The sequence below is a fragment of the Leucoraja erinacea genome, chromosome 35 (genome assembly GCF_028641065.1).
Source record: "Leucoraja erinacea ecotype New England chromosome 35, Leri_hhj_1, whole genome shotgun sequence".
In the NCBI taxonomy this organism is placed as follows: domain Eukaryota; kingdom Metazoa; phylum Chordata; class Chondrichthyes; order Rajiformes; family Rajidae; genus Leucoraja; species Leucoraja erinaceus.
In genome coordinates this window covers 15,168,927-15,196,699 of record NC_073411.1, presented here as the reverse complement: position 1 = coordinate 15,196,699, position 27,773 = coordinate 15,168,927, and the positions used below count along the sequence as shown (strand labels likewise).

At 41.8% G+C, this 27,773-nt stretch overlaps 1 protein-coding gene across 1 annotated transcript; it reads right to left on the bottom strand.

Annotated features, from left to right (window-relative positions):
- Positions 1 to 294: 294 nt before the first annotated feature.
- On the bottom strand, positions 295 to 10,628 carry LOC129713422 (interleukin-1 beta-like). Its single transcript, XM_055662467.1, has 6 exons — positions 10,270 to 10,628; positions 9,614 to 9,680; positions 9,025 to 9,295; positions 8,491 to 8,655; positions 7,877 to 8,010; positions 295 to 6,922 (listed from the first exon to the last, which is right to left on the bottom strand). Exons 1-6 carry the CDS (start codon positions 10,323 to 10,325, stop codon positions 6,710 to 6,712), a joined length of 906 nt encoding a protein of 301 aa, XP_055518442.1. The 5' UTR covers positions 10,326 to 10,628; the 3' UTR covers positions 295 to 6,709.
- Positions 10,629 to 27,773: the final 17,145 nt, after the last annotated feature.

The following is a 27,773-nucleotide window of genomic DNA, read 5'->3' as shown; positions in this document are numbered from 1 at the left end:
GGACTTTATCAGACTTCAATGTTATATCTTGTACTAAATATTGTACACTTTATCCTTCGTCTGTGCACTGTGGGGGTTTGACTATTCATGTAGAGTCTTTCTGACTGGATAGCATGCAAATAAAGGCTTTTCACTGTACCTCGGAACACGTGACAATAGTTTTATAAACTAAACTAAACTAAAAAAAACAAGATAAGTCATCAGAGATGTGTATGCCCAGGAACTTGAAGTTGTTGATTCTCTCTACCATGTTCTTCCAATGAATTCAGGTGCATGTGCAGGGAGTATATGAAGGAGATGGCAAACTCAGCAAGGAAATAGAGAACTTAGTGACATGGTGTCAGAATAACAACCTCTCCTCAATTTTAGCAAATCAAAGGAGTAACTAATTGACTTCAGGAAGCAGGATGGGCCATATGCCCCAATCAGCATCAAAGGTGTTGAAATGGATGAGAGATTCTGGTTCCCTGGTATTAATATTACCAATGATCTGTGGTGGACCAACCACATTGCTGTGACAGGCACACACACGTGCCTTTATTTTGTGATAAGACTGAGGAAATTTGGCATAACTCTTACAAATGTACCCGGATACACCATAGAAAGCGTTCTGTGGTGTTTCATCATAGATTGGTTTTGGGAACAGCTCCACCCAAGACAGCAAAAAATTGCAGAGAGTTGTAGATGTAGCCCAGTTCATCACACAGACCACAGGTCGTAGCCTCCGAGTTAAAGGAGGTTCCTTTAAGAAGATGAGGAGGAATTTCTTTAGTCAGAGGTGGTGAATCTGTGGAATTAATTGCTACAGAAGGCTGTGGAGGCAGTCAATGGATATTTTTAAGACAGCGATAGTTAGATAGGCACGAGTGTCAGGGTTATGGGGAGAAGGCAGGAGAATGGGGATAGGAGGGTGAGATAGCTCAGCTGCTGTACCACCATGCCGATTAATAGTGACATAAACTTACAAGTATTTTATTTTGTAATTTTCCCAATTTCCTTTATGTGTGGTCCGGTGTCATCAGTGAAAATAAAATTTCAGCACCCTCTAGAGCAGAGAATTCCAGAGTTTTGCAATCGTCTAAATGAAGAACACCTTAACCCACACGTGGAAAGTGTAGATCCAGCAGAGGATGAAGAAGGATTCCGCTTAAACATTGTGGAAAGTATATTATAGGGAAAGTGCTAGGAAGTAAACTTATTGGATCATTATTTCAAAAATCCAACATAGACACACAGGCCAAATGATTTCCATTGTTTTATGATTCTATAATCATACGGGTGTCAAGGGTTATGGGAAGAAGGCAGGAGAATGGGGTTAGGACGGAGAGATAGGGGCAGTCACGGTGGCAGAGCGGTAGAGTTGCTGCCTTACAGCAAAATGCAGCACCAGAGATCCGGGTTCGATCCCAACTACGGGTGCTGTCTGTATGGAGTTTGTACGTTCTCCCCGTGACCTGCGTGGGTTTTCTCCGAGATCTCCAGTTTCCTCCCACATCCAAAGACATACAGGTTTGTATGTTCATTGGCTTGATAAAAACGTAAAATTGTCCAAGTTGGCGATATGCAGAGTACTGCCCTGCCGACTACAAAATTCAGAAGGTTCAGAAGGATAGATCAACTGCGATTGAATGGCCAAATTCTGCTTCTATTACTTATGACCGTATAATTTAGCATAAGACTTGGCACTAGGTGGCACTGCATGCTGCCAAGTGCATCAGATTTGTCAGTGTAGATTTCAAAAGAACAGATCTTCCCTTCGTAGGAGCAATCCAGTTGGTTTAATTCCCTGTTCTTCACCCATATTCGTATGATTGTTATTCTTTGAGTATTTATCCAATATCTTGGATAGAGAACTGGCTGGCAGACAAGAAGCAAAGAGTAGGAGTAAACGGGTCCTTTTCACAATGGCAGGCAGTGACTAGTGGGGTACCGCAAGGCTCAGTGCTGGGACCCCAGCTATTTACAATATGTATTAATGATTTGGACGAGGGAATTGAATGCAACATCTCCAAGTTTGCGGATGACAAGAAGCTGGGGGGCAGTATTAGCTGTGAGGAGGATGCTGGGAGGCTGCAAGGTGACTTGGATAGGCGGGGTGAGTGGGCAAATGCATGGCAGATGCAGTATAATGTGGATAAATGTGAGGTTATCCACTTTGGTGGCAAAAACAGGAAAATAGACTATTATCTGAATGGTGGCCGATTAGGAAAAGGGGAGATGCAATGAGACCTGGGTGTCATGGTACACCAGTCATTAAAAGTAGGCATGCAGGTGCAGCAGGCAGTGAAGAAAGTGAATGGTATGTTAGCATTCATAGCAAAAGGATTTGAGTAGAGGAGCAGGGAGGTTCGACTGCAGTTGTACAGGGTCTTGGTGAGACCACACCTGGAGTATTGCGTACAATTTTGGTCTCCTAATCTGAGGAAAGACATTCTTGCCATAGAGGGAGTACAGAGAAGGTTCACCAGACTGATTCCTGGGATGTCAGGACTTTCATATGGAGAAAGACTGGATAGACTCGGCTTGTACTCGCTAGAATTTAGAAGATTGAGGGGGGATCTTATAGAATCTTACAAAATTCTTAAGGGGTTGGACAGGCTAGATACAGGAAGATTGTTCCCGATGTTGGGGAAGTCCAGAACAAGGGGTCATAGTTTAAGGATAAGGGGGAAATTTTTTAGGACCGAGATGAGGAAAACATTTTTCACACAGAGAGTGGTGAATCTCTGGAATTCTCTGCCACAGAAGGTAGTTGAGGCCAGTTCATTGGCTATATTTAAGAGGGAGTTAGATGTGGCCCCTGTGGCTAAAGGGATCAGGGGATATGGAGAGAAGGCAGGTAAAGGATACTGAGTTGGATGATCAGCCATGATCACATTGAATGGCGGTGCAGGCTCGAAGGGCCGAATGGCCTACTCCTGCACCTATTTTCTATGTTTCTATCTTAATGAAAGCTCCTATAGAATTTGTGTCCTGAACCATTTCAGACAGTGTATTCCAAATCCTCTTGATGCAGCAAGCATTTTTTCCTGAAAATGCTTTTGGATGATTTACCATTTACCTTATGTGTGAGCCATCTCATTTTTAACAGGGTATGAACTTCTCAGCTGAAACAATTTTCCATTCCTTTAATCTATCTAAACTCTTCATGATTTCAACCATGTATCCAATCTTCAGAATCAATTTCAGCTTCTCCAATAACTGTAATCATTGGAACTATTGAAATGAATTTCATGATAGAATCTGTAAACAAAAGATGGTCATTAAGTCCAGTGAATGTATGTGCAGTTGAAAAAGAGTTTTGCAGCCTAATCCCGTGTACTGACACTGATTCAAGAGCCCAGGCCAGGCTCTTCACAGGCCCTACTTACGTAAAGGCATTCAGGCCTATGTAATAAACAAGAGGAAGCTAACTGAGCCGCTGAGTGTATTTCACCATTCAATGACATCAAAAATCATCCCATCTTTAGCTCCATCAACACTTTCCCCACTCACGCCTAACATCAATTGATTCCCTTGTAGTTCTACCATTTCATTCTCTGTCTTTAATATGTTCAGTTATTCTACATCCACAGCACTCTGCTAGAAAATTCCAGTCACAAATGTGAGAGAAGAAACTCCTCCTCATCCCTGACTTAAATGAGGAATTCATTGTTCTGAGAGTATGACCTTTGCTCTCAGTAGCCTCAATAATGGTATCTGCTTGTACAACCCTTTCAGCCAATGAGTTGCAGCCACCTCTACGTGACAAGTGTTTTCCCCATTATTAATCCTTGGAGTGAATACTTTAATTCTCTGCCCACTGATTTTGGACTCATTCTCAAGATGCATATAATTTTATACATTTCAATTGGACCCTACCTTGCACTTCTCCTTTCTGAAGAAGGTAATTCCAGAAAACTAATTTCCCCCTCAGATTATGTTTTTTCAATCGGGCCAGTTTTCAGCAGGGTGGCATTGTGTCACAGCAAGTAGTGTTGCTGCTATCTGGCTTCAGTGACCCAGGTTTGATCCTGATGTCAGATCTGTGTGTATGGAGTTTCCATATTCTTCGTGTGACCACATAGAATTCCCCAGGGTGCTCAGGTTTTCTCCCACATCCTAATGATACACTGCTAGTTCTTAATTGCCATTGATCCTCAGATCAGTCGCTGATTCGAAATATTAGATCATACAATTCAGAAGGTTCACTCAGTAAGTGAAAATAAAAAAAAGACTGCAATTTTGACAAAGGATTTTATGGGGATCTTGCCAGGACTCGAGGGCCTGAGCTGTAAGGAGAGGTTGAGCAGGTTAGGACTTTATTCCTTGAAGTGCAAGAGAATGGGAGGTGATCTTATAAAGGTGTACAAAATCATGAGGCAGGTACTATTGCATCGTTTAGGAATCATTTAGGCAGGTAAATGGATAGGATAGGCTGAGAGGGATATGGTCCAAACGGTGGGGCTAGTGTAGAAGGGACTAGTTGGTTGACGTGGGTCGGTTGGGCCTAATGTCCTGTTTCCACACACTATGACTCTGATCTCTGACCTGAATAATTGCTTTTCTTCCCACAAATGCAGCCTGACCAGCTGAATGTTTCCAGTATTTTCGGTGTTGCAGGAGGTTAACTCCATGATAGCAATCTTCTTGCAGACTATTACTTGCCTTTATACGTAGTTATCTGCAGATGTTGGTTTAAACTGAATATACTTTTAATTTTTCTATTATGTGATAATTATTTTAATCCCCTGACTATTGCAGTCTCTCCTTTGATCCCGAGGGCCATGAATGAAAGGATCACATCACATTTGTTGTCTCTTCAGGTAGTATATAGATAAAATATAGTATAAAATCATAATTTAATACTATATATGAATAAGATAATTACTGTCAATTAACCACAGACTATACAGTGGTATGCCTGTCTATTGTCATCCAAATTGTTAATGTACATGGGAAATAGCATGAGTACCAGCACCCAACCCTGTAACACACCACTGGTCACGGGCCTCCAATAAAAAAAAAACAACCTTCCATAACTACACTTTGACTCTTTCTTTCAAGTCAATTTTGAATCGAATTGGCCAGCTCGCCTTGGATGGGGAAGAGCTCTGAATTTATCAGCACTTTTAAAAGTTCTGAAATGTCGTAGACAATCTGACTGGAGAATGCAGACAACATAAATTGTCTAGAGGTAAATCTTGTTTGTCAATGGAAAGGACATTTTCTTCAGAGCCTCTAGTCTGGACTTCAGGTTTGAGCAAATTAATATTTCTTTATGTTCCTATAAAACTGAAATACATAACTAAATATTAAGATATGATTAATTATTTTCCTTAGTGTGAGGATTATAGGATTTTGTGTCTGATTGACACTGTTTGAGTAAGCGCAATTGGATATGTATCTGTACAGTCAGGTTATACAATAAATAATAGAATTTAACTAACATTTCTTGTATTTCACTTTCAATAGCTATCTGTCTCTCTCCACCACTGACCTTTCTAATTCTTCACCATTTACTATATTCCAAGTTTGTTGGCAGTAGATTTCAAAATCAATTCCTGCATTTATGAAACCTTGATCTTTCAAGGTTTGAGAATGCACATAAATATGAATGAGAATGTATGTTTGGTTTTATGCTTCACATGTTTAAATATGTATGTCAGATTGATAACTAAAATGAAAAACCTTCATTTATAAAGGTTGGCCATATTTAATTAACTTCACTGACTAGTAGGTTGTAAATACTTATGTACTTGTAAATACATTCACTGAAAACTATTAATTTACTTATAAATCATCTTGCATTTTTCTTTATTATAACAGTGACGAACTTTAATTATTTTTCTGGGTTGTGTAATGCTTTTGGGCATCCCTAGGCCATGAATATAGGGCGATGATAAGGAGCAGGCATCCTGCATATATTTAATGGCAGCAAACTGAGACCAATATTAGGCCGGCATATTGGCGCAACGGTAGAGTTGCTGCCCTACAGCGCTAGAGACCCAGGTTCAATCCTGACAAGGGTACTATCTGAACCGAGTTTGCACATTCTGTGACCATGTGGATTTTCTCCGGGTGCTCCGGTTTCCTCCCACATTCCAAAGACTTACGGGTTTTTAGGTTAATTGGCTTCTGTAAATTGCCCCTAGTGTGTAGGATAGAACTAGTGTATGTGTGATTGTTGGTTGGCGTGGACTCGGTGGGCCCAGGACCTGTTTTAACGCTGTATCTCTAGTTTCGTTTAAATTCAACATGTCAGTGGAAATACTGAAACATGGTTTGGCAATGGGAGAGCTTATTGGACAACAGGACTACGAGTGCTTCACCTTTTTCACAGTTAATTTACAGAAATGTATGAAATGAAGTAAACTATTTGTTTGAAAAGAACATTATTTATTAAACCCAGGAAAAGTTTTCTCCAGTACAGTAATGAATTAAATAATAATAACAATTTAAATAGTAATAAAATATTGAACGTTTATAATAATTAGTTACAAGTTTCAAGGCACAGCACCATATTTTCATTAATATTTAACTCCAAATAATAAAAAGTAAAACAGGAACAAATATTGCTACCTGTACATCTCAGTAATTTGAAGACAACTTTATCAGTGATAAATCGTATCAATGGTAAATGTAAAAGTCTGTACTCAGTACATACACACACTCTCTAAACCAACAATTACTGATTTCGGTTCTAAACTGCACAGAGATCAAAATTGCCTCATTTAGTTGTGAAGATCGTGATTCTCTTGTGGTGCTCTTTCACATCCATTTCAACTGGCTGTTTATTCTTACGGGAGGTGCTGATGTACCACCCACGGTACATAGCCGATTCAAACTCAAAGGTGTGGCCAGCATTCGAAATCTTCTTGAAGAACACAAAGCGAAGCAAGTCAGTGGCACAACTGATATTGTGCAGAGTCTGATCCCATTTCTGTGCAAATAAATGGTAAAAATAAATTTAAACAAATTTGTATTTCAAATTTGAAAACTGCAAATAATATTATTTCAATTCCTGTTGACCACACAGAGCAGATTTACCTAGAGCAGATACGTGCCAGTTACATATGTCTCCATTCACCCCTAATATTGCCAAATCTTTTAGTGTTTATATCCTTATGGAATTCTGCTCTGTGGAGGGCTGGTACACTGTTCAGGCTCCTCATCATTTAACTATATGCAAATTCATAAATTGCTTGCAGTTCAATTTTGGAACTATGCTGACCTGGCTAACCTTGGCTAGGAAGGGGACATACACCTCAGGATTGGAACAAAGGTGAGGATTGTGAGGATTCAGTAGTGAATCACACTCCAATCTCCCAACCATCCTGTGAAAAGCTTTTTGGTGCATTAGGTAAGGATGAGCTCTTGGGAGAATGTGTTTTTGCAACTGTTCTTATACCAGTGAGAGAGAGAGAGAGAGAGGCTATTCGGACCATGGAATGGTCCCATTTCCCACTTATTTCTCTGTAGCCTGTTCTCTTTTACCCACCTCCTGCCATCCATCTACACTGGGGGCAATTTACGGTAGCCAATTAATCTTTTGGATATGGGAGGAATCCAGAACACTTGAGGAAACTCATGCCAATACTGGAGGGTGGGCAGTCCTTTGGAATGGAAGTTGTTCAAGGGGATTACAGGTGTGCTGAAAGTTATGTGAAGACATTTCACTGAGGCTGTGGAACTAGAATATAAGGGACTTTGGTGTACATATAGGTTTCCAAATCCAGAGTGAGGGAATCATTACAAAACATGGATCAAATAACTAAACTAAACAGTTTGTAGAAAGTACGAGGACAGGGTGGAAGGAGAAGCAAATTCTGCAGAAAGCAATGATAAGGGGCTGTATAACTATCAGTTAAACGTGTGCACATGTGTGATCTCTTACCTCCACCTTCATCCTGGGACTGTCCTGTGGCCCAGTGCAAGAGACAAACAGATTCTCATTGTTGATTCCCAGAACAACTGGCAAATGATTATTTTCACTGGTAGTCGCCTTGTAGTACCTCACATTGAGTGTTACTGTAAGCAAAAGGAAGAATATTTTAGCACTGTAACCAAAATGCATAAATGTTCATGTTGATAAAAGTACTGCAATACAGTTTTTCAGGGTAAATGCTTTAACAAGATCATAACCAAGCCATCTATGGCCATGGGGTCAAGGTTAGACAAATAGCTAATTTCCACAGCAGGGGACAGAGAGACTATCCAAGCTCCTGTAACTGCTCCTGACCCAGTTGTCCTGCAGGTATGCATATTTTGGCTTGGCTTCGTATGCCACTCATGTTAGACTAGCATGACAATACTGGAAGATACATGATCCTGTGAAGAAGTGTTCCAGACAAGGATCAGCACATGTCCAGGATCAAAAGTGAAGGAACGTTGAAGATAATTCCTTCTCCTGTGAGGTGTTCTCTTCCATTCGCCTTAATATCTTTACGATTTTGATACTTTTTTCCAATCTTCCCTTACTTTCCCCACTCTGTTATATGCTTTACTCACCTTCATCATTTGGCTGCTGCAAGAACATGGCCGTGAGCTGGAGGTTGTCTGACAACTTCAGGGATTTGTCGTGATCATCCCTCACCTGTTGACACTCACTCTGCATGAACCTGTAAGAACCGACTGCCATTTCAGTATCTTCGTAGCTGGTGTAGTTGATAGCTTCTGTTGGCACAATTCAGAATGAGTTATTTACAAATTAACAGAGTTTAAACTGGAATAAAATCTTGGACCATAATGTTTCCTTATGAATTGTTCTTTGGATATTGGCAGCTGGAAAATCTGTGTTTATTGACTCTTTTCGATGACTCTATCGATGGTCTTTCTACTCAGATCTTTAGGACAAGGCATTGGCTGTGTTTGGTAGTTAATCTCACGACACTGAATGAGCAACAGTTAGAATTCAGTGTCAACAGAACCACTGGGATTAACATCAAAATGCCAGCTTTCAGACTAAACAGTAAACACATTGCTGTCAGTTGTAACCAATTACTGCTAACAGAATGGTAACACCAGAAAGAAAATTCAACTCACCTTCTACGAGTGCATTGAAGTTCCCGAGCAAGTCGGTATCCTGAAAGCAACTGGCCTCACTGCCCAAGCCATCTCCCCATTGCTGCCCCAGCTTTTTCTTGAATCTTTCAACAGCAAGGGCTAACATGACGGCTTTTTCCAGAGTGAACTTGGCAGAGCTGGCTGCGGTAATGGATGAAGATTTCCCTGTGATTTTCAATTGGTAACTCTCTGCCAGGAGACTGGCAGGTTTCGACTCCATTGGACATGATAAACTTTTTTGAAATGGGCTCTGCAAAATGAGAAACCAACATCAAATCACTCAGTGGCTACAGTATTGGAGAACAATGCTAGAGGGACTGATAGTTCGATGTAGCATAATAGATACCCAGGGAGCTCTACAACCTCAGACAGGTGGGCCAAACATCAGGCAGGTTTAAGAATTGAAGCTCTGCGTTTATTTATTTTGAAGTTCCTAACGTCATACTTTATCATCATGAATTCTGGTCATCCCTAGCAGCTGAATATTTGTCGATTTAAGTTTGCTCTAATTTTAACAAAGTGAAATAATTCCCCCAAATATATTCTGGTGTAATCTCAAATGTCTTACCTTGACACGTGGGCAAGAAGTAGGAGAAGTGAGATGAAAATCCACACTATGCTGGTAATGCAACGTTCTGTGGACAGAAGAATTGTTACAATCATTTTATGCGGAAAAGGGTAAATGGAAGTTCTAGCAGATGGTGAACAATAAACACTTCACGTGGTATAAGCATTTGGCCCATACTTTTATCTTAAAAGTACTCAATCTTGTGTTAATGGTATAATCTCTCAGCATTAAGATCCATGCTAACCACCACCAATACTTCTCAGCTTAACATCTATGCCATAAATCAGAAAATGTATCTAAGAAATCCTTACAGGTGGCTTCATAACCAGTGTGAATTCAGTGTGAATATCGCCAAATTGATAATGGATATGCAAGTAAATCTCTTTGTTTAACTTTAACATAGACCCTGCCATACATTTAACCCAAGGTCCACTTCCCTCTCAAATATTGCAGAGACGATTGAAACTAGATTATTTCTTCAAATGGTATTTCTATTTTTTCATGATAAGAAAATCATTCTGTAGGTTGTTTTGGCCAGGGATCTGACATATCCAGCAGTTGTAAACATATCTATAATTCAAAAAGAGCTCCACTGTGATAGTGCAGCTTGGGTTTAATGTTAAGTAAAATGACTGTAGAGAAAACTGTGGTCTCACCTCAGGGATTCACTCTCAGCCATTGGAATAGATATGGTTCCAGCCTCAGTCCGCATTTTCACCAAACTCTCCGAAGTAATATCAGACTACAACCAAAAGATTGTCAGGATAGTTCTGCTAGAGTTCTGAATGGTGCTATGCTGACAAACAGCCTCCAGCCCTTATTTAAAGCGCACTCGTCTCCATATGCTCCTCCCTCTAGGGTGTGTCCCTGTGGCTGGAAATTTTATGATTGCACGTATTTGAAAGTTTTCCTTGTCCTTCCTCAGCTTGTGCCAAAATTACAATGCTGTCGTGGAGTTTTTAACATTTCAATCAAAATCGTATTACTGATGTTATGCTGCAAAAGTATTACAAATAAATCTCCATTCTATATATTTATTATTGATTATATCTCTGCAGCAGCAATTTGATATTGTTACATAATTATCTTGAGACCGAGAACCACATTGGTATGGTGACAATGCTGGAGAATGCGTCTTGTTACAGCTGTGTTTATACATAGTCCCCCCATTTCAGGGCACCATAATGTTTGGGACATATGGCTCCACAAGCGTTTGTAATTGCTCAGGTGTGTTTAAATGCCTCCTTAACGCAGGTATAAGGGAGCTCTCAGCATCTAATCTTTCCTCCAGTCTTTCCACCACCTTTGGAAACTTTTATTGCTGTTTATCAACATGAGTTGTGCCAATGAAAGTCAAAGAATCCATTATGAGACTGAGAAATAAGAATAAAACTGTTAGAGACATCAGCCAAACCTTGGGTTTACCAAAATCAACTGTTTGGATCGTCATTAAGAAGAAAGAGCACTGGTGAGCTTACGAATTGCAAAGGGACTGGCAGGCCAAGGAAGACCTCCACAGCTGATGACAGAAGAATTCTCTCTATAATAAAGAAAAATCCCCCAAACACCTGTCTGACAGATCAGAAACACTTTTCAGGAGTCGGGTATGGATTTGTCAATTACCACTGTCTGCAGAAGACTTCATGAACAGAAATACAGAGACTACACTGCAAGATGCAAACCACTGGTTAGCTGCAAAAATAGGATGGCCGGGTTACAGTTTGTCAGGAAGTACTTAAAATAGCAACCACAGTTCTGGAAAAAGGTCTTGTGGACAGATGATATGAGGATTAACTTGTATCAGAGTGATGGCAAGAGCAAAGTATGGAGGAGAGAAGGAACTACCCAAGATCCAAAGCATACCACCTCAACTGTGAAACACGGTGGTGGGGTGTTATGGCCTGGGCATGTATGGCTACTGAAGGTATTGGTTCACTTATCTTCATTGATGATACAATTGCTAATGGCAGTAGCATAATGAAGTTTGAAGTGTATAGACACATCCTATCTGCTCAAGTTCAAACGAATGCCTTAAAACTAATTGGCTGGTGGTTCATTCTACAGCAGGACAATGATCCCAAACAAACTGATAAAGCAACAAAGGAGTTTTTCAAAGCTAAAAAATGGTTAATTCTTGAGTGGTCAAGTCAATCACCCGATCTGAACCCAAGTGAGCATGCCTTTTATATGCTGAAGCGAAAACTGAAGGGGACTAGCCCCCAAAGAAGCATAAGCTAAAGAAGGCTGCAATACAGGCCTGGCAGAGCATCACCAGAGAAGACATCCAGCAACTGGCCATGTCTGAACTATTGAGTAAAGTATGTAAATGCATAAGATAATTTTGCCTCGGGTGCACATTTATGTTTTCATTGTCCAGGAATGTATCGCTGGGACCCCACCTTAAAACACACCCCGACAAACTTCCTCTCCTATTTCATGAAGTGGGCTGGGGAAACATGTAATGCTCAGTATTGATCGTCATCTTTGGACTCTGACTGTAATTTGATGCAATGCTTTCAGCTGAAATTCTTTCATGTGATCATGAAAGTGAACAATACAAACAAAATTCAGGATGTAGTGACATATCAGTTCACTATCTCAGCAACTGCATTTACATTAAACATTGCAAGCTCACAATGAACACGGCAGTACTTAGTCACATATTCTATATAGCAAAGATAATAAGACTGAATTGGACAGGGTGATGATGTAAAACAGGAGCAGTGGCATACAGGGATTCTGAAGTTCCTCTCGGCTTGCATATTACTCTTCAGTGACTGATCTTCTATGTGATAACTGTGAAATAAGCCACTAGAAAGCTTCTGGACCTCAAGTGTTATTCTTGCTCACATACACAAATTACTGTAGGGACCATGCTCTCCAAACTGCTGAAAGTATAGGAAAGACTGGAAAACACGGAACCCAGGAAGAAAGATTAAGGGGCAACATTCATTTTTATCAGAAATAAAACTTGCAGAACACCTGATTACCATTGCAGAGTAGTGGTGAAGTTCACCAATGGATTACCATTGGTGAAGTTCTTGGATCCAAGAATCAGAGGAGGCCATTGGTTCTGACTCAAGTTTGATGCCTGTCTGAAAACTTTACACCCAATGAATCTGGTTTTGGATTCTACCAAGACGATACAATGTAAAATTTCATGATGCAGATTTTGTAAAGGATACACAACTCAATAAAGGTTTAGAAAAACCACAAATCTGTGAGATACAGCAAGTAGACCCATTGTCTCACAGCTCCAGAGACCTGGGTTCAATCCTGACCATCTGCTGTTTGTGGGAAGTTTGCACATTCTCCCTGTGAATGCATGGGCTTCCATCCCCAAGACATGTGGTATGCAGGTTAATTGGTCACCGTAAATTGCCCTGACTTTGTTGGTGAGTCACAGAATCTAGGGAAGCAACCGATGACATAAGATGGCGGCGGCAGCGAAATAAGGAAACAAAGATGCTTGTAAATGGATCAGGTTCTTACCTCCTGAGTCAATGAGTCTAGATCAAGGCGTCGGTGGAGTGGGTCGCTACAGATCCTGCAGCAGCCAGAAGCTCGATTGGATCTAAAAGGCTGAGCGCACAGATTGGACATGACCAGCTGTGACATGGAGTGATGGTGCAGCGGTAGAGGATACCGTCAACTTTGCTTGGCCAGGCCGAACCTCCAATTATGGCAGGACAGCAGGCCTTTACAGCCAACTTAAGAACTCTACATTTACAACTTGGACTTGAATCATGAAGAATGGTACTAAAAATAGCGACTGTTGTATACAGTCTCAGTGCTATTCCTATACACTTGTACTTAACTAAGTTTGTGCTTACGGATGGTAATACTTTTACTGAACTGTATACAAAAACAGAATCACTTTCCTGTGACAATAAACTACCATTGATTCATTGAGATAAAAGGAGAATAAAAATGGGATGAATGCGGTGTTTGGTATTTAGTATGAATGGTGTTTGGTGGATGTTGTTGACTTGATGGACATGTTTCTGTGCTGTATCTCTGTATGACATCCTCAAGAATCTGATACAATCTGAGACTAAAGCTGAACACCTTTTTTAAGGCAGTCAATACATCAGATTTCTTCACCTTCTGCACAGATTGGTATTTAGTATGGAAGTATTCCAGAACATTCCTTCCCCTTTTATGTTTCACATTTATTTATTCTGAGACAATTTTTACTGCTAATCTGGCTGGAGATGGGTCTTAGATTAGAACTGGCATTGCATCATTGAGTATTACTGAAACAAGGGATATATCTGGAACTCAGTTGTTTGGGTAAGATTTCCCATATGTGTTCTCATTATTTCCCAATGGTGAAATAATTGTCTGTTCAGCACAATAATAGATAGAAAATTAGAGTATGGAGCAGGGCAGTGTTTGATTATTATTCCTGATGTGGTAAAGATCAGATAATTGATTTCATATTGTTTACCTGATAACAGTAAAAAATATCTCTTCAAATGTAACCCAAAATGATGGAGTGTTTCTATGTTTTTGCATGTGGCCTCAATCTAGTTTCTAATGTGCAAGTTTTTGCCTAACGTCAATAATTTAGTTTCACACAGTTGGGTATCAGGATGACTAATGTTGAAAAACAGAATGTCCACTGGAGCAGTATTCTCTGCTCTGAATTTCCCCGTTCACAGTCAATGGTATTGCTGAGTGCCCAACCATCAATAAATACCCCATGGGTCTTTATTGACCAGAAACTCAACTGTAAAGGCATATAAATACCATGACAATAAGGTATCTGTTGCAAATGATTTACATAATCACCCAAGACCATTCCACTATTTTCCATGCACACATCAGGAGCAGGACAGATTACTCTCCATGTGCGGTACCAACACCTTCAAACAGACTCAGCAGTATCCAGATGAAAGCTTGACTGGGACCACATCACCACCCGGAAATTCCTCTCACCGCCAGTGTACAGTGGTTGCAGTTTGTTCCTTTTACAAAATGCATTGTTGTTACTCCCAACAGCAAAAAAACCCAGAGGAAAAACACTCGGCATTGTCGCATCCGCTGAGGAAAATAAAAACAGTTAACATTTCAGATGACACATCAGGAGCTCTGTTTCTCTTTATACAGCACATCCCAAGCCCTTGAATTCTGCTATCAGGAAAGCTGTTCTACTCCATATCTCACAAAATATTAGTTTTGGTTGCGAGATATAGAGTGGAAACAGGCCCTTGGGCCCACGGAATCCACTCTGACCTGCACACTGATTCTACTATACACACTTGGTACAATTCACGGAAGCCATTAACCTACAAACCTGCACGTCTTTGGAATGTGGGAGGAAACTGGAGCACTCTAAGAAAACCCACGCAGTCACAGGGAGAACATACAAACTCTGTACAGACTGCCCCTATACTCAGAATCGAACCCGGGTCTCTGGTGCTGTGAGGCAGCAACTCTACCATGGCACCATCGTGCTGTCCAATATGTCGCCATAGGTTTAATTCCTGAAACTCCCTGGCCAACAGCATTGTGGGAGCAACTTCATTAGAAGCTCACCACCACTTTCCTAAGGATGTGGATGAGCAATAAATATACTAGATCCAAAGAAGATGTGTATAAGATCCTGAGTGGTATAGGTAGGGTAAATGTAGAGTGTTTTACCCCGAGTGGGGCCATCAAGAACCAGAGGACATAGGTTTAAGGTAAGGGAGGAAAGATTTAATTGGATCCTGATGGGGAAACTTTTTTATACAAAGGGTGATAGGTATATGGAACAAGCTGCCATATGAGGCAGTAGAGGTGGGTACCATCACAAGGTTTAAAAGACATTTGGATGGGTACATGGATAGGATAGGTTTAGTGGATTATGGGTGAAACTCAGGCTGGTGGGACTGGTATAGATGGGGCATATTGGTCGGCATAGGCAAGTTGGGCTGAAGGGCCTGTTTCTATAGTACATGACTGTGAATGTATGGGCACTGGAAAATCCGCAAATGCAAATAAAACTGCTCCATTTTCTCCCAGAAACTATTAGTCATTGAAAAGGTTTAGATAAAATAGTTTAATAACGTGAGATAATCTGATCAAAAGCTCACTATGTTGTAATCATGCAGAATAGACGAAACACAGGGTTCGTTACTTCCAAGGGTCATGTGAATTAAGAACTGAAACCAGAGTAAACTTTGAAACAAGGAAGCGGTTGGGCGCTTTGGAAAGTTTTGGTCAAACTGTTCAGTCCAAATTCCATTTCATTTCCAAGGTAATTTGATGAAGTACCGTCAGATTATAGCCCTTTCACGTTATGCCAATGTATAACCACACACATTTGCTTCTAACTTGTCGGGTGTTAGTTCCTTTAATGTGGTCCTTGACTCTCCGCGCTTTTCCTTTGATTCATCTAGAGTTGCTCGATCATTATGTTCAATGACTGCAGTTCACTGAAAGCAAAGTGGTTTGCCTTATAAGGAAAACTGACAGAAACAAGATGAGAATTATTTTATTTCACTAATACTCTGAGAGTATCATAGTATCATCCTCGTTATTTTTTTTCTGAACGCTTTCAAGCTTGATAATATCTTTCCTACAACATGGTGCCCAGAACTGAACACGCTTCTCTCTAATATCCAGATTTTGCTAAATCATTATGTTCCATCTCTGCTACTCACCAAAATCAATAAAGGTGACTTCTAAAAAGGACATAAAGTGCTGGATTAATTCACTGGGTCAGGCAACATCTTTGTCGTTTAATTTAGTTTTGAGATACAGCGCGGAAATAGGCCCTTAGGCCCCCCAAGTCCACACCGAAAGCGATCCCCGCACATTAACGCTACCCTGCTCATACTGGGGACAGATGTTGAGAATTCTATGATGTGACTGATCTACTGACTACCCAAAGACTTACTTCCATCAATAAAATGTAAATCACTTGGAATATTCCCATTTTACGAATGAATGTGACTGAATAATATCAAAGATACCTAAAAGCAACCAGGAAGAAAGTAGCCTCATGACTGCCATGTCACTCCCGTTCACAGTGGCTGCATTATTTGGATCATTATTTCAGCACATTTGTTAGGATCTACCTAATGCACAGTCACCAAGGCCTGTTTATGAACTCATCCCAAATTCACTACCTCTACCACCTGGAATTAAAACACCTGGTGTTTTCCTGGGACACAGCCCAGTCCAGTTAAGGGTTTGGACACGCTAGAGGCAGGACACATGTTCCTGATGTTGGGGGAGTCCAGAACCAGGGGCCACTGTTTAAGAATAAGGAGTAAGCCATTTAGAACGGAGACGAGGAAACACTTTTTCTCTCAGAGAGTGGTGAGTCTGTGGAATTCTCTGCCTCAGAGGGCGGTGGAGGCAGGTTCTCTGGATGCTTTCAAGAGGGAGCTAGATAGGGCTCTTAAAAATAGCGGAGTCAGGGGAGGAGGCAGGAACGGGGTACTGATTGGGGATGATCAGCCATGATCACATTGAATGGCGGTGCTGGCTCGAAGGACCGAATGGCCTCTACTCCTACACATATTGTCTACTGTCCCATTACGCAAACCAATCTCCTTTTCATTGACTCCATTTACACTTCTTGTTGCCACGGGAAAGCCACCAGCATAATCACTGAGCAGTCTCACCCCAGTTACTCCATCTTCTCCACTTCCATCAGGCAAGAGGTACAGAAGTTTGAAAACGTATACCTCTGGATTTGGGGACAATTTCTTCCCAGCTGTCATCTGGCAACTGAACCGTCCTCTCACCAACTAGAGAGCGGTCCTGACCTCCCAGCTACCTCATTGGAGACCTTATAACTACCTTTAATCAGACTTTACTGGACTTTATCCAACGCTAAATATTATACCTTTTATCTAAGCCAAACTAAACCAGGAGACAGATGGAATAAGGATTGGCCTGCAAGTGCCTTCCAAGTCAGACATCCTCATGACATGGAGATAGTCTTTCATCAACAGTGGGCGAGAAACATACTTATCACGTGCCTAATTGTGCAAGTACCCGTGTCACATAAACTGCAGCAGTTCAGGAAGAGATTGCAATGAAAACAGGATATGTCAATGACATCCCACATTCTGTGAGGGAATAAAAAACATCATATCCTACCAAAACATCATATTCACCTCAGGCACTGTTATTTCATCACATCCCCTGGCCATTCACGTATTAATGAACTCATGCAAAGAGATCATGTAACAATATTCACCACACCTGTGTGTATTGAACACTGTTGCAAATTGCACATTTACATAATATTTTGTACACTTTGGCACCTTTTCTCCCATGCCAAAATGTTGCACAAACACAGCCAGCCATTCCCAAATGTAACTATGCTCTTTCATCTCAACCCTAATTCTTCTGATTTATGAGAAGCTATTGGCTTAACCATATACTAAAACCTCTACCCCACTAATGTATGCTCACAGAATTCTGACGTTTCTCTTGATTTTATGATTATTTTTAATTTTAATGTTTGTTCTTTGTCCGTAATCCCTAAAGCATCATTTTTCATTAGTGTTCTATACTGTCCCTTTTCCTTGTTTAAGAACTGTTATTTAACTTGAAAATCAAGAAAAACTGCAAATGAAAATCTGAAATAAAGAACAGGAAATGCAAGAAGAAGTCAGTAGGTTAGGCAGCATCTATTGAAAGATCTTATGAACACCCTACTATGGATCTGGTGGAAATTGAACCCACTTGCATATTGCAGTTCCTCGGTGTTCCAGCATTGGTGTCAAGTGTGGCATAGAAAAGGAAGTGCTCTTTTCTGCACCACTTCTTCAATCTTGTGACAATCAAATCTTTTAGAAAAAGAGATTCTGTACAAATGAAAATAAAAGTTAAAAATGCTGGAAACACTTAACTGTTCAGGCATATTTAAAATTAAAACAGTAACTCTGTTTCTCTTTCTGTACATGCTGCCCATCCGGTCACATCTATCCATGTCTCCAGGAAAGAGTCATACGTCCCGAAAAGTAGTTTAGATATACAGCGCGGAAACAGGCCCTTCGGCCGACATTAACACTATCCTACACACACTAGGGACAATTTTTACATTTACCAAGCCAATTAACCTACATAACTGTATGTATTTGGAGTGTGAGAGGAAACCGAACATCTCAGACAAAAAACCCACGCAGGTCACGGGGAGAACGTACAAACTCCGTACAGACAGCACCCGTAGCCGGGATCGAACCCGGGTCTCCGGCGCAGTAAGGCAGCAACTCTACTGCTGCACCACCGTGCCGCGATGGTGAAATGATACATTGAACTTCTTACTTGCAGCAGCACATCAAGTTTGTAAGCACGGTAGAGTCATAGAGTGATAAAGTGTGGAAACAGGCCCTTCGGCCCAACTTGCCAATGCCAACCAACATGCCCCATCTAAACTAGTCTCATCTGCCTGCTTTTGGCCCATATTCCTCTAAACCTACCCTATCCATGCACCTGTATAAATGTTTCTAAAACGTTGCAATAGTACCTGCCCCAACTACCTCCACCAGCAGCTTGTTCCATACACCTTGGTGTAAAAATGTTACCCCTCAGGATCCCATAACATTTTTCCCCACTCACCTTAAACCTATGTCCTCTGGTTCTAGATTCCAAGTACTTAGGAGATAACAAACAAAAAACAAGTTCAATAATTAAAAAAATATATAAAGTGCAAAACAAAGTAAAATCCCTTGAGTCCCTTGAGTAAAACCAAGATAGTTTGGAGTTTAGTTGGAATTCGTAGTATTCAGTAGGGTGATGGTTGAATGAAAGAAGCTGTTGGTTAATATAGTTTTTTTCACACAGAGAGTGGTGAATCTCTGGAACTCTCTGCCACAGAGGGTAGTTGAGGCCAGTTCATTGGCTATATTTAAGAGGGAGTTAGATGTGGCCCTTGTGGCTGAGGGGATCAGGGGGTATGGAGAGAAGGCAGGTACGGGATACTGAGTTGGATGATCAGCCATGATCATATTGAATGGCAGTGCAGGCTCGAAGAGCCGAATGGCCTACTCCTGCACCTAATTTCTATGTTTCTATGTTTCTATGTTAATCCACGACATTAGATACAATTCTCTACCTTATTCCTGATGGCAAGAGGAAATGAAAGCATGGCCATGGTGGTGTGGGTCTTTGAGACGCAGGCTGCCTTTTAGAGTTCAAGTGAGTTTATTGTCATGTGTCCCTGTATAGGACAATGAAATTCTTGCTTTGCTTCAGCACACGGAACATAGTAGGCATTTACTACAAAACAGATCAGTGTGTCCATATACCATAATATAAATATATACACACATGAATAAATAAACTGATAAAGTGCAAATAACAGAAAATGGGTTATTAATAATCAGAGTTTTGTCCGAGCCAGGTTTATTAGCCTGATGGTTGTGGGGAAGTAGCTATTCCTGAACCTGGTTGTTGCAGTCTTCAGGCTCCTGTACCTTCTACCTGAAGGTAGCAGGGAGATGAGTGTGTGGCCAGGATGGTGTGGGTCTTTGATGATACTGCCAGCCTTTTTGAGGCAGCGACTGCGATAAATCCCCTCGATGGAAGGAAGGTCAGAGCCGATGATGGACTGGGCAGTGTTTACTGCCTTTTGTAGTCTTTTACTCTCCAGGGCGCTCAAATTGCCGAACCAAGCCACGATGTAACCGGTCAGCATGCTCTCTACTGTGAACCTGTAGATGTTAGAGAGAGTCCTCCTTGAGACAGCACTTCCTATAGATCCCCTTGAATTTCACCACCCGGTGGCGCCCATAATGGCCGCCTCGCCAGCAGTCTGTCTTGTCCCTTCTCTGTTTTTATTTTAAGTATGTCTTGAATGTTTGTTTTAATGTCTCTTGGTATGTTTTATGTGTGTGTGGGGAGGGGGGGCTCGGGGGAAACTTGTGATTTTTCTCCATGTTGCATCTCCGCGCCCCCCCCTTGCGACCTACAACGTGGAGTGGTGGGTGCAGCCTTTCCGAGAGACCGGCCCGGAGCATTGAACCGCGGGTGTGGTGCGGCACGGACTTACCATCGCGGAGCCTGCGATCTTTTGCCAATTGTCTATTGTGTATTGCCAAAGATTGCCAGTGTTAGTGCTCCGACCGCGGGGCCTGTGGACTTTAACACCGTGAAGCAGCGGTCGCTGGTAAGATGCGGCCCACTCGGGTGCTCCATGCCGCCGAGTGCTCTGATCAGTTCCAAAGTCAGAGTTTCGATCATCCCGACGATAGGGCCTGATAGTGGACCATCGGCAATGGCCCTGTTCAAAGGCCTCGACCACGGGTGAACAAAGGAGGAAGATGACTGAACTTTATTGCCTTCCATCACAGTGAGGAATGTGGATTCCACTGTGGTGGATGTTTATGTTAAATTTTATTGTATTTCTGCTTTTTACTTAGTATATAATTGCTGCATGGTAACTCACTGTACCTTAATTGGAGCATGTGACAATTGAATTGATTCTTGAATCTTGAAGCCTGACCTGCTGAGTTACTCCAGCATTTTGTTGGGTTTTTTTTGTTTGTAAAGCAGCATCTGCAGTTCTTTGTGTCTTCTGGAATCATGTCTTGATGAGTTCTGTGCATCAGCCCAGGCAGGAATATTAGTGGTCACGGAGCACTGAAGTTGTGTCAAATAATGTCATGATCTACCTTCTCTGCAAACTTCCATTGATCTTATAGAATGGATGGCTAGTTTAATGGTTGGCTAATGACCTCATTAACATGTTATACAGGTGACTCATGCGACTACTGACCATTTCAGAGCTCACCTGATGCTTATGTGTCCAACTTCACCTCCATGGTGTAGCCAGCTGTCAAATATGTGGATGTCAGTTATAGTAGCCATTACAGTATATGAGATTTTAGTCTACGTTTTGCATAATGAAATGGAAATTAGTTAGAATTCAATTGAACATTGGGTATGACATTAAGATTTCATGCATATTGAGGGTTGACTTCAGAAGGTATCAAAATACAGTACATAGTTGTATTTTTTAAATATTATGGAATGGTGAGGATGTGCAACTGGAACAGAAGCAAAGGTACACAAAAATCCTCAGCGGGTGCAGCAGCATCTGTGGAGCGAAGGAGATAGGCAACGTTTCGGGCAGAAACCCTTCTTCAGATGCAAGCTGGGGCAGATCAGCCATGATAGTACTGAATGCGGGCCTGCTCCTGCTCCCATTTTGTTGCCTATAAAATCTGCATTTTAAGAATCTGGGTAATTCCAGTAGTTTTGAAACAGTTCTTGATAGGAAGGGGATTTGACGGTTAGAGATGAAGACACAAAGGGAATTTGTATCACAGCTCAAATGGTACAAACAAGCAGCTTACTGATGGATTAATCACGTTTTTGATGGTAGGGTGAGCAGTTAACCTCCTTTGACAAAACAAATCAAAAGGAAGTGAAACCTACGTAAAGTCCAGCAAAGCATCAAGAGGAAATGAGGTTTGCCTCTCACATCCTCATTTTCTGCCCAAATCAGGATACTTCTTGAATGCAACTTTTGAATGTTATTGTAAAAAATTGATTCACCTTAAATAGAGGCATGTCATCAGTTGCACAATAAAAATAATAATTTCCATTTCATTATGCAAATGTAAAAACTTATGGAAAATTCTAGACATTTAAAATTAAACATAAAATACTGGAAAAACATGAGCCAGGTCATGTTTTGTGGAGAGAGAAAGTTAACAGTTTAGATCTGAAATATCAATTTTGAATCCCACCGCTGCTGTTGTATGTTGTGATGAACATTCCCAGCACCTTCTGGTTTTATTTTTAAACAAAGTGAACAAAGCTAAACATAGTGCTCTTTAAGTTCTTATATGAGCAGTTGATTCAAATTTTTATCAAGGAGGAATTACAGGAGGAATGTGAGGTGTTGAGATTTAGGCAAGAAATTCCACAGTTCTATCTTGGGTGAACGGATTAATTTAGTGGCAGTCAGGTTTCTAGAACTGGGGGAGTGAAGATAACTTACAGAGTTGTAAGCCTGGACGTTATTAGAGAGATACGGTCAGGTTAGGCCAAAGAGGGATTTGGAATCAAGGACAAACATTTTTAAATAGTTAATTTGCAGCTCATGAAGGCCGTAACTGCGAGCAGAGGTGATGATGGTGATCAGAAACAACAGTGTTCTGAAGATGTCAAGTTGTTGAACTATAGAACTGGGGACGATTGCCAGGAGGACATTGGGATAATCAAGAGGAAACAAAGACATGGATTAAAGCTTCAGCAGCCAATGAGCTGTGGCAACCACAGGGCCAGAGTGGAAAAAAGTGTCACCATGAAAAGGTAGTCTGAAGCTCCAGGCAAGAAGAATCCAAATAAGAGTTGCAGAAGGTGGGCAGGGATTTAAATAATTGTTTCAAGGTCTGTAACGGTATAATAACAGGTTTCAATGATTCAGATTAATGACGGAGGATGAAAACTCAGACAATATAAAATTTAAAGCACAAGAAGTAATTGAAGCAACGTTAAAGCACCAACCAATGACAGAGAAGATAGCAATACAACTTCAGTTAAAGCAACAATGAAAACTCAAATAAATGGCAGCAGAAAATAGCAAATAAACACTAAATCCCATATGTCTTTCGGACTCAAAGGCATTAACTTTAAAAGTTTCATAGATGAGGCCCTCACTCGCTTCTCCTCAGTACACCACAGCTCCGCCCTTGCTCCCTCTCCCCCTAGTCGCAACAGAGACAGAGTCCCCCTAGTGCTTACCTTCCACAATAATCATTCAGATATTGTACTTTCATTTTTCTACACTTAGCTCATCTGCCGTATTCAATGGTTCAATGTGCTTTATTGTCACATGTGCGATGTGCAGTGTGCGATGCGCAGTGAAATTAGTTTCTTACAAACAGTCCAATAGACTGTTGCCATACCATCCCGATTAATAATTGATCTTCTTCAGTAATTAAGATTTTGTACCTGAGTAGGATATATTGGGCAGAAACTTTCGTTCCCCTTAAACTGATGGCAGAGAATATGGATTCAATTGAACTTTCTGCAAGAAAATTCAATCTCAGAATTAAGAGGAAGTAAATGGAAAACATCGGAAGGCAAGCTGTGACAGCAATTTAAAACGCCTACGAGTTACAACATTGCAATTAGGACAAGAGATTATTGATGTAGTGAGCTATGTAATCCTTATTGACATCTTTATTGTATAATTAGAATGATGTGTCGAGTTGGAGCAGCTCATATACAGTGAAAGTGAACTCAGAAACGGGAAAATTACTCAGGATGTTTTGGTAGGCTACGTAACATCCACAGCTTTCATTTTATGACAAGACCGAGAACTTTAGTCATGCTATGCCAGTTTCTTAGGCTTAAAACAGGGCAAGAAACTGTGCATTTACCCGATCTATTCCACTTATGATTTTGTACACATCTTTAAGGACACCCTTCATCCGTCTGCGCTCCACAGAATAGAGTCTGCTGGTATTTTATATAATCTGCTAGCTCAATGAAGAAGTTCACCCCCCACATGAAACACAAAGAGAAAAAGCTTCAAAATCAAATGCTACAACATGGGCCAGCACAATGAGGCAGTGGGTAGTGTCCTGCCGCACAGCGTCAGAGACCTGGGTTCCACCCTGACCTTGGGTGCTGTCTATGTGGAGTTTGCACTTTCTCCCTGTGACCGCGTATTTTCCTCCATGTTTACTCACACATCCCAAAGATGTGCAGGTTTGTAGGTTCTTTATTTCTCAATTTTAAAAAATGCTCTTTTTTTCAATTAAAAAAAAGGCTGGCATGCAGGGTCCCCCTTCCTCGTGTACATCAGCTGTGGATCAGTCGGGCTCGGACAGTGAATTCTCCAGACTGACATATACCACTGATTCCACTGCCTGCCATTTGAGCTTGATTTGTTCCTGGAAGATGATCTGCTGGAATAGAAGTAAGTATTGCCTCGAGAGTGCTGGTTCAACCTTCTGATGCCAGCTGTTGGGCTAGGCCTGGTACATTCTAATTCATGGGATATTAGTAAACTACCTGGGGGTTTACAATAATTTGGTACCAGCTCACTCAATTCAATTTAATTCAATTCAACTTTAATGTCATTGCACAAATACAAGTATGGGTACAACGAAATGCAGTTTAGCGTCAGTCCGTAGTAATAGTGCAATATGGAATTAAAAATACAGAATATGCAAACAATGTGGACGGAGAGACTGGAGAAATCTATCGGTGGGACTCCGAGTTCAGCAATTTGATAGATGTTCTCCAGCATCTGCAGTTCCTTCTTAAACAATGTGATAGTGTTGTTGTAGAAGCTGTTCCTCATCCTACTAGTACGAGACCTGAGGCTCCTGTACCACCTCCCTAATGGGAGGAAGGCAAACAGTCCATGGTTGGGGTGGGAGGGGTCTTTGATGATCTTCCCGGCCCGTCTCAGACACCGTTTTCGGTGGAGGGCATCCATGGCAGGGAGCGGGGCACCGATGATGTACTGAGCGGTTTTCAGCACCCATTGTAGTGCCTTCCTGTCCGCAACGGTGCAACTGCTGTACCATACCGTGAAGCAGGTGGTCAGGATGCTTTCGATGGTACAGCGGTAAAAGTTGGTCAGGATCTGGGCGGACAGGTGAGATTTCTTGAGCCTCCTCAGGAAGTAAAGGCGCTGCTGCGCCTTTTTGATCAGCTTGGAGGTGTTGAGGGACCAGGACAGATCCTCCGAGATGTGTACCCCGAGGAATTTATAGCTGGAGACGCGCTCCACCTCAGTCCCGTTTATATGGATGGCGGTATGTCTGCCCCCTCTGTTCTTCCTGAAGTCAACAATAATTTCCTTCGTCTTCTTGGAGTTGAGGACGAGGTTATTGTTCGCACACCAGGTTGTCAGGTGCTGGATCTCATCCCTGTAGGCTGACTCGTCGTTGTCACTGATCAGTCCTACTACCGTGGTGTCATCGGCAAACTTAATGATGGCGTTGGAGCTATTCTTAGGGATGCAGTCATGGGTGAAGAGGGAGTAGAGGAGAGGGCTGAGCACACAGCCCTGTGGCACGCCGGTGTTCAGTGTTATAGTGGAGGAGGTGAGGTTGTTGACCCTAACAGACTGTGGTCTGTTAGTGAGGAAGTCCAGTGTCCAATTGCAGAGGGAGGTGGAGATGTTAAGTCCGCTGAGTTTGGTGATCAAGCTGGCGGGGATGACGGTGTTAAAAGCAGAGCTGAAATCAATGAACAGCAGCCTGATGTAGGAGTTGTTGAAGTCCAGGTGGGTCAGGGCAGAGTGTAGGGCTGCCGATATGGCGTCCTCTGTAGTCCTGTTGGTCCGGTAGGCAAACTGATGGGGGTCCAGTGTGGGGGGGAGGCAGGCTTTGAGGTGAGCCAAGATCAGCCGCTCAAAGCACTTTGCAATGACAGGGGTAAGGGCCACTGGGCGGAAATCGTTGAGACTCCCTGTAGCTGATTGTTTGGGCACTGGCACAATGGTTGATGTCTTGAGGCAAGTGGGGACAACACCCTGGGCCAGTGACAGATTGAAAATGTCAGTGAAGACCAGGGATAGTTGTCCAGCCCATGCCCTGAGCACCCGCCCGGGGGTGCCTTCGGGGCCATCATGGCAAGATTAACCAGCTTTTATTGTTAAGATAGACTGGTAGGCCCTATAAAATTGTAGTCAACAATATTCACCAGGCACGACATCCGGAGGCTGCAGTGAATTGTTCGATCAGCTCAGAAGGTTGTTGGCTGCAACCTTCCCCCCATTGACGAACTACACTGCAAGGGCCAGGAAGCCAGCGGGTAGGATCATCTCTGACCCCTCTCACCCTGGCCACAAACTCTTTGAAGCACTTCACTCTGGAAGGCGACTCCGGACTGTCAAAGCTGCCACAGCCAGACATAAAAACAGCTTTTATCCACGAGCAGTAGCTCTACTCAATAACCAAATGTAGCCTCCTTTTGCTCTGGTATTTCATTTCATTTACATGTTTAAACTATAATGCTTTATTTTTAATGTTTTATGTTTTATTCTTAATTGTTTATTGTATTGTCATGTTGTTACTTGCGAGCGGAGCACCAAGGCAAATTCCTTGTATGTGAACATACTTGGCCAATAAACTTATCCATTCATTCTTTCATTGACTAACTTCAGAAGGAATGAGAATAACACTACACATCAGCTGTTTAACAAGAGGTTAATTATTGTCACTACATTGCTCAATAGAAGGGCTTTCCACATTTATTGTCATGTTTTTTAATATCCTGTTCTCTCCACATCCTCTGGAAATACATCACATGCAGCTCATATTATCTTCCTAGCAGGCTTTGGCGATCTGCCCAACTATTCTCTGGTGATGAAATCAATCTGTTTAATTGTAGGAGAGTCATAAGAGACAGCAGGCTAATCATAAGATCCGTCACAATGCATTGGTAGCTGAAGTCAGGCGGAGGATTCAAAAACGCAGAAAACCCTAAAACATGAAGAAATGTAGAATAAAAAATGTCAAACAGCAAGTGCACATCACAAAACAGTGAGTTAATGTGGGAAGAAAACAGAGAACAACTGACTGAAGTACAAAAATCACATGTTGCAGAGTAGCAAGCACTGACTGCAGACACAAGTACAGCACAAACACATTGTGCAAACCAGGGAATAACATAGAACACAAACAGTGCAAACAAGTGAATAACACATAGAACAGCAAGAAAGGGATGAGTTGTCCAGGGAGTTTCTGAGGGAACCGTCTCTGTGGAAAGCAGAAAGAGGTGGAGATGGGAAGATGTGGCCTGTAGTGGGATCCCGTTGGAGGTGGTGAAAATATTGGAGGATTATATGCTGTATGCGACGGCTGATAGGGTGGAAGGTGGGGACAAGGGGGACTCTGTCCTTGTTGCGAATGGGGAGAGGGGGAGTAGGAGCGGAGCTGTGGGATATCGAGGAGACCCTTGTGAGAGCCTCATCTATAATGGAAGAGGGGAACCCCCGTTTCCTAAAGAATGAGGACATCTCCGATGCCCTGGTATGGAACACCTCATCCTGGGCGCAGATGCGGCGTAGACGGAGAAATTGGGAGCAGGGGATAGTGTCTTTACAGGAAGCAGGGTGAGAAGAAGTGTGGTCAAGATAACCACGGGAGTCAGTAGCTTTGTAGTAAATGTCGGTGAATGTCATGGTGAAACCAAAATGTATAAAAATACCCTTTAATAAAATCTGACAAATTTGCAC

Excerpts from the sequence above, each read along its gene's own strand:
- LOC129713422 (XM_055662467.1), bottom strand. The coding sequence starts at position 10,325 with ATGCGGACTGAGGCTGGAACCATATCTATTCCAATGGCTGAGAGTGAA. Across the intron at positions 9,296-9,613 it reads CTTCTTGCCCACGTGTCAAG|AGCCCATTTCAAAAAAGTTT; the intron begins GTAAGACATTTG and ends CTCATTTTGCAG. Across the intron at positions 8,011-8,490 it reads GCAGCAGCCAAATGATGAAG|TAACACTCAATGTGAGGTAC; the intron begins GTGAGTAAAGCA and ends TTTTGCTTACAG.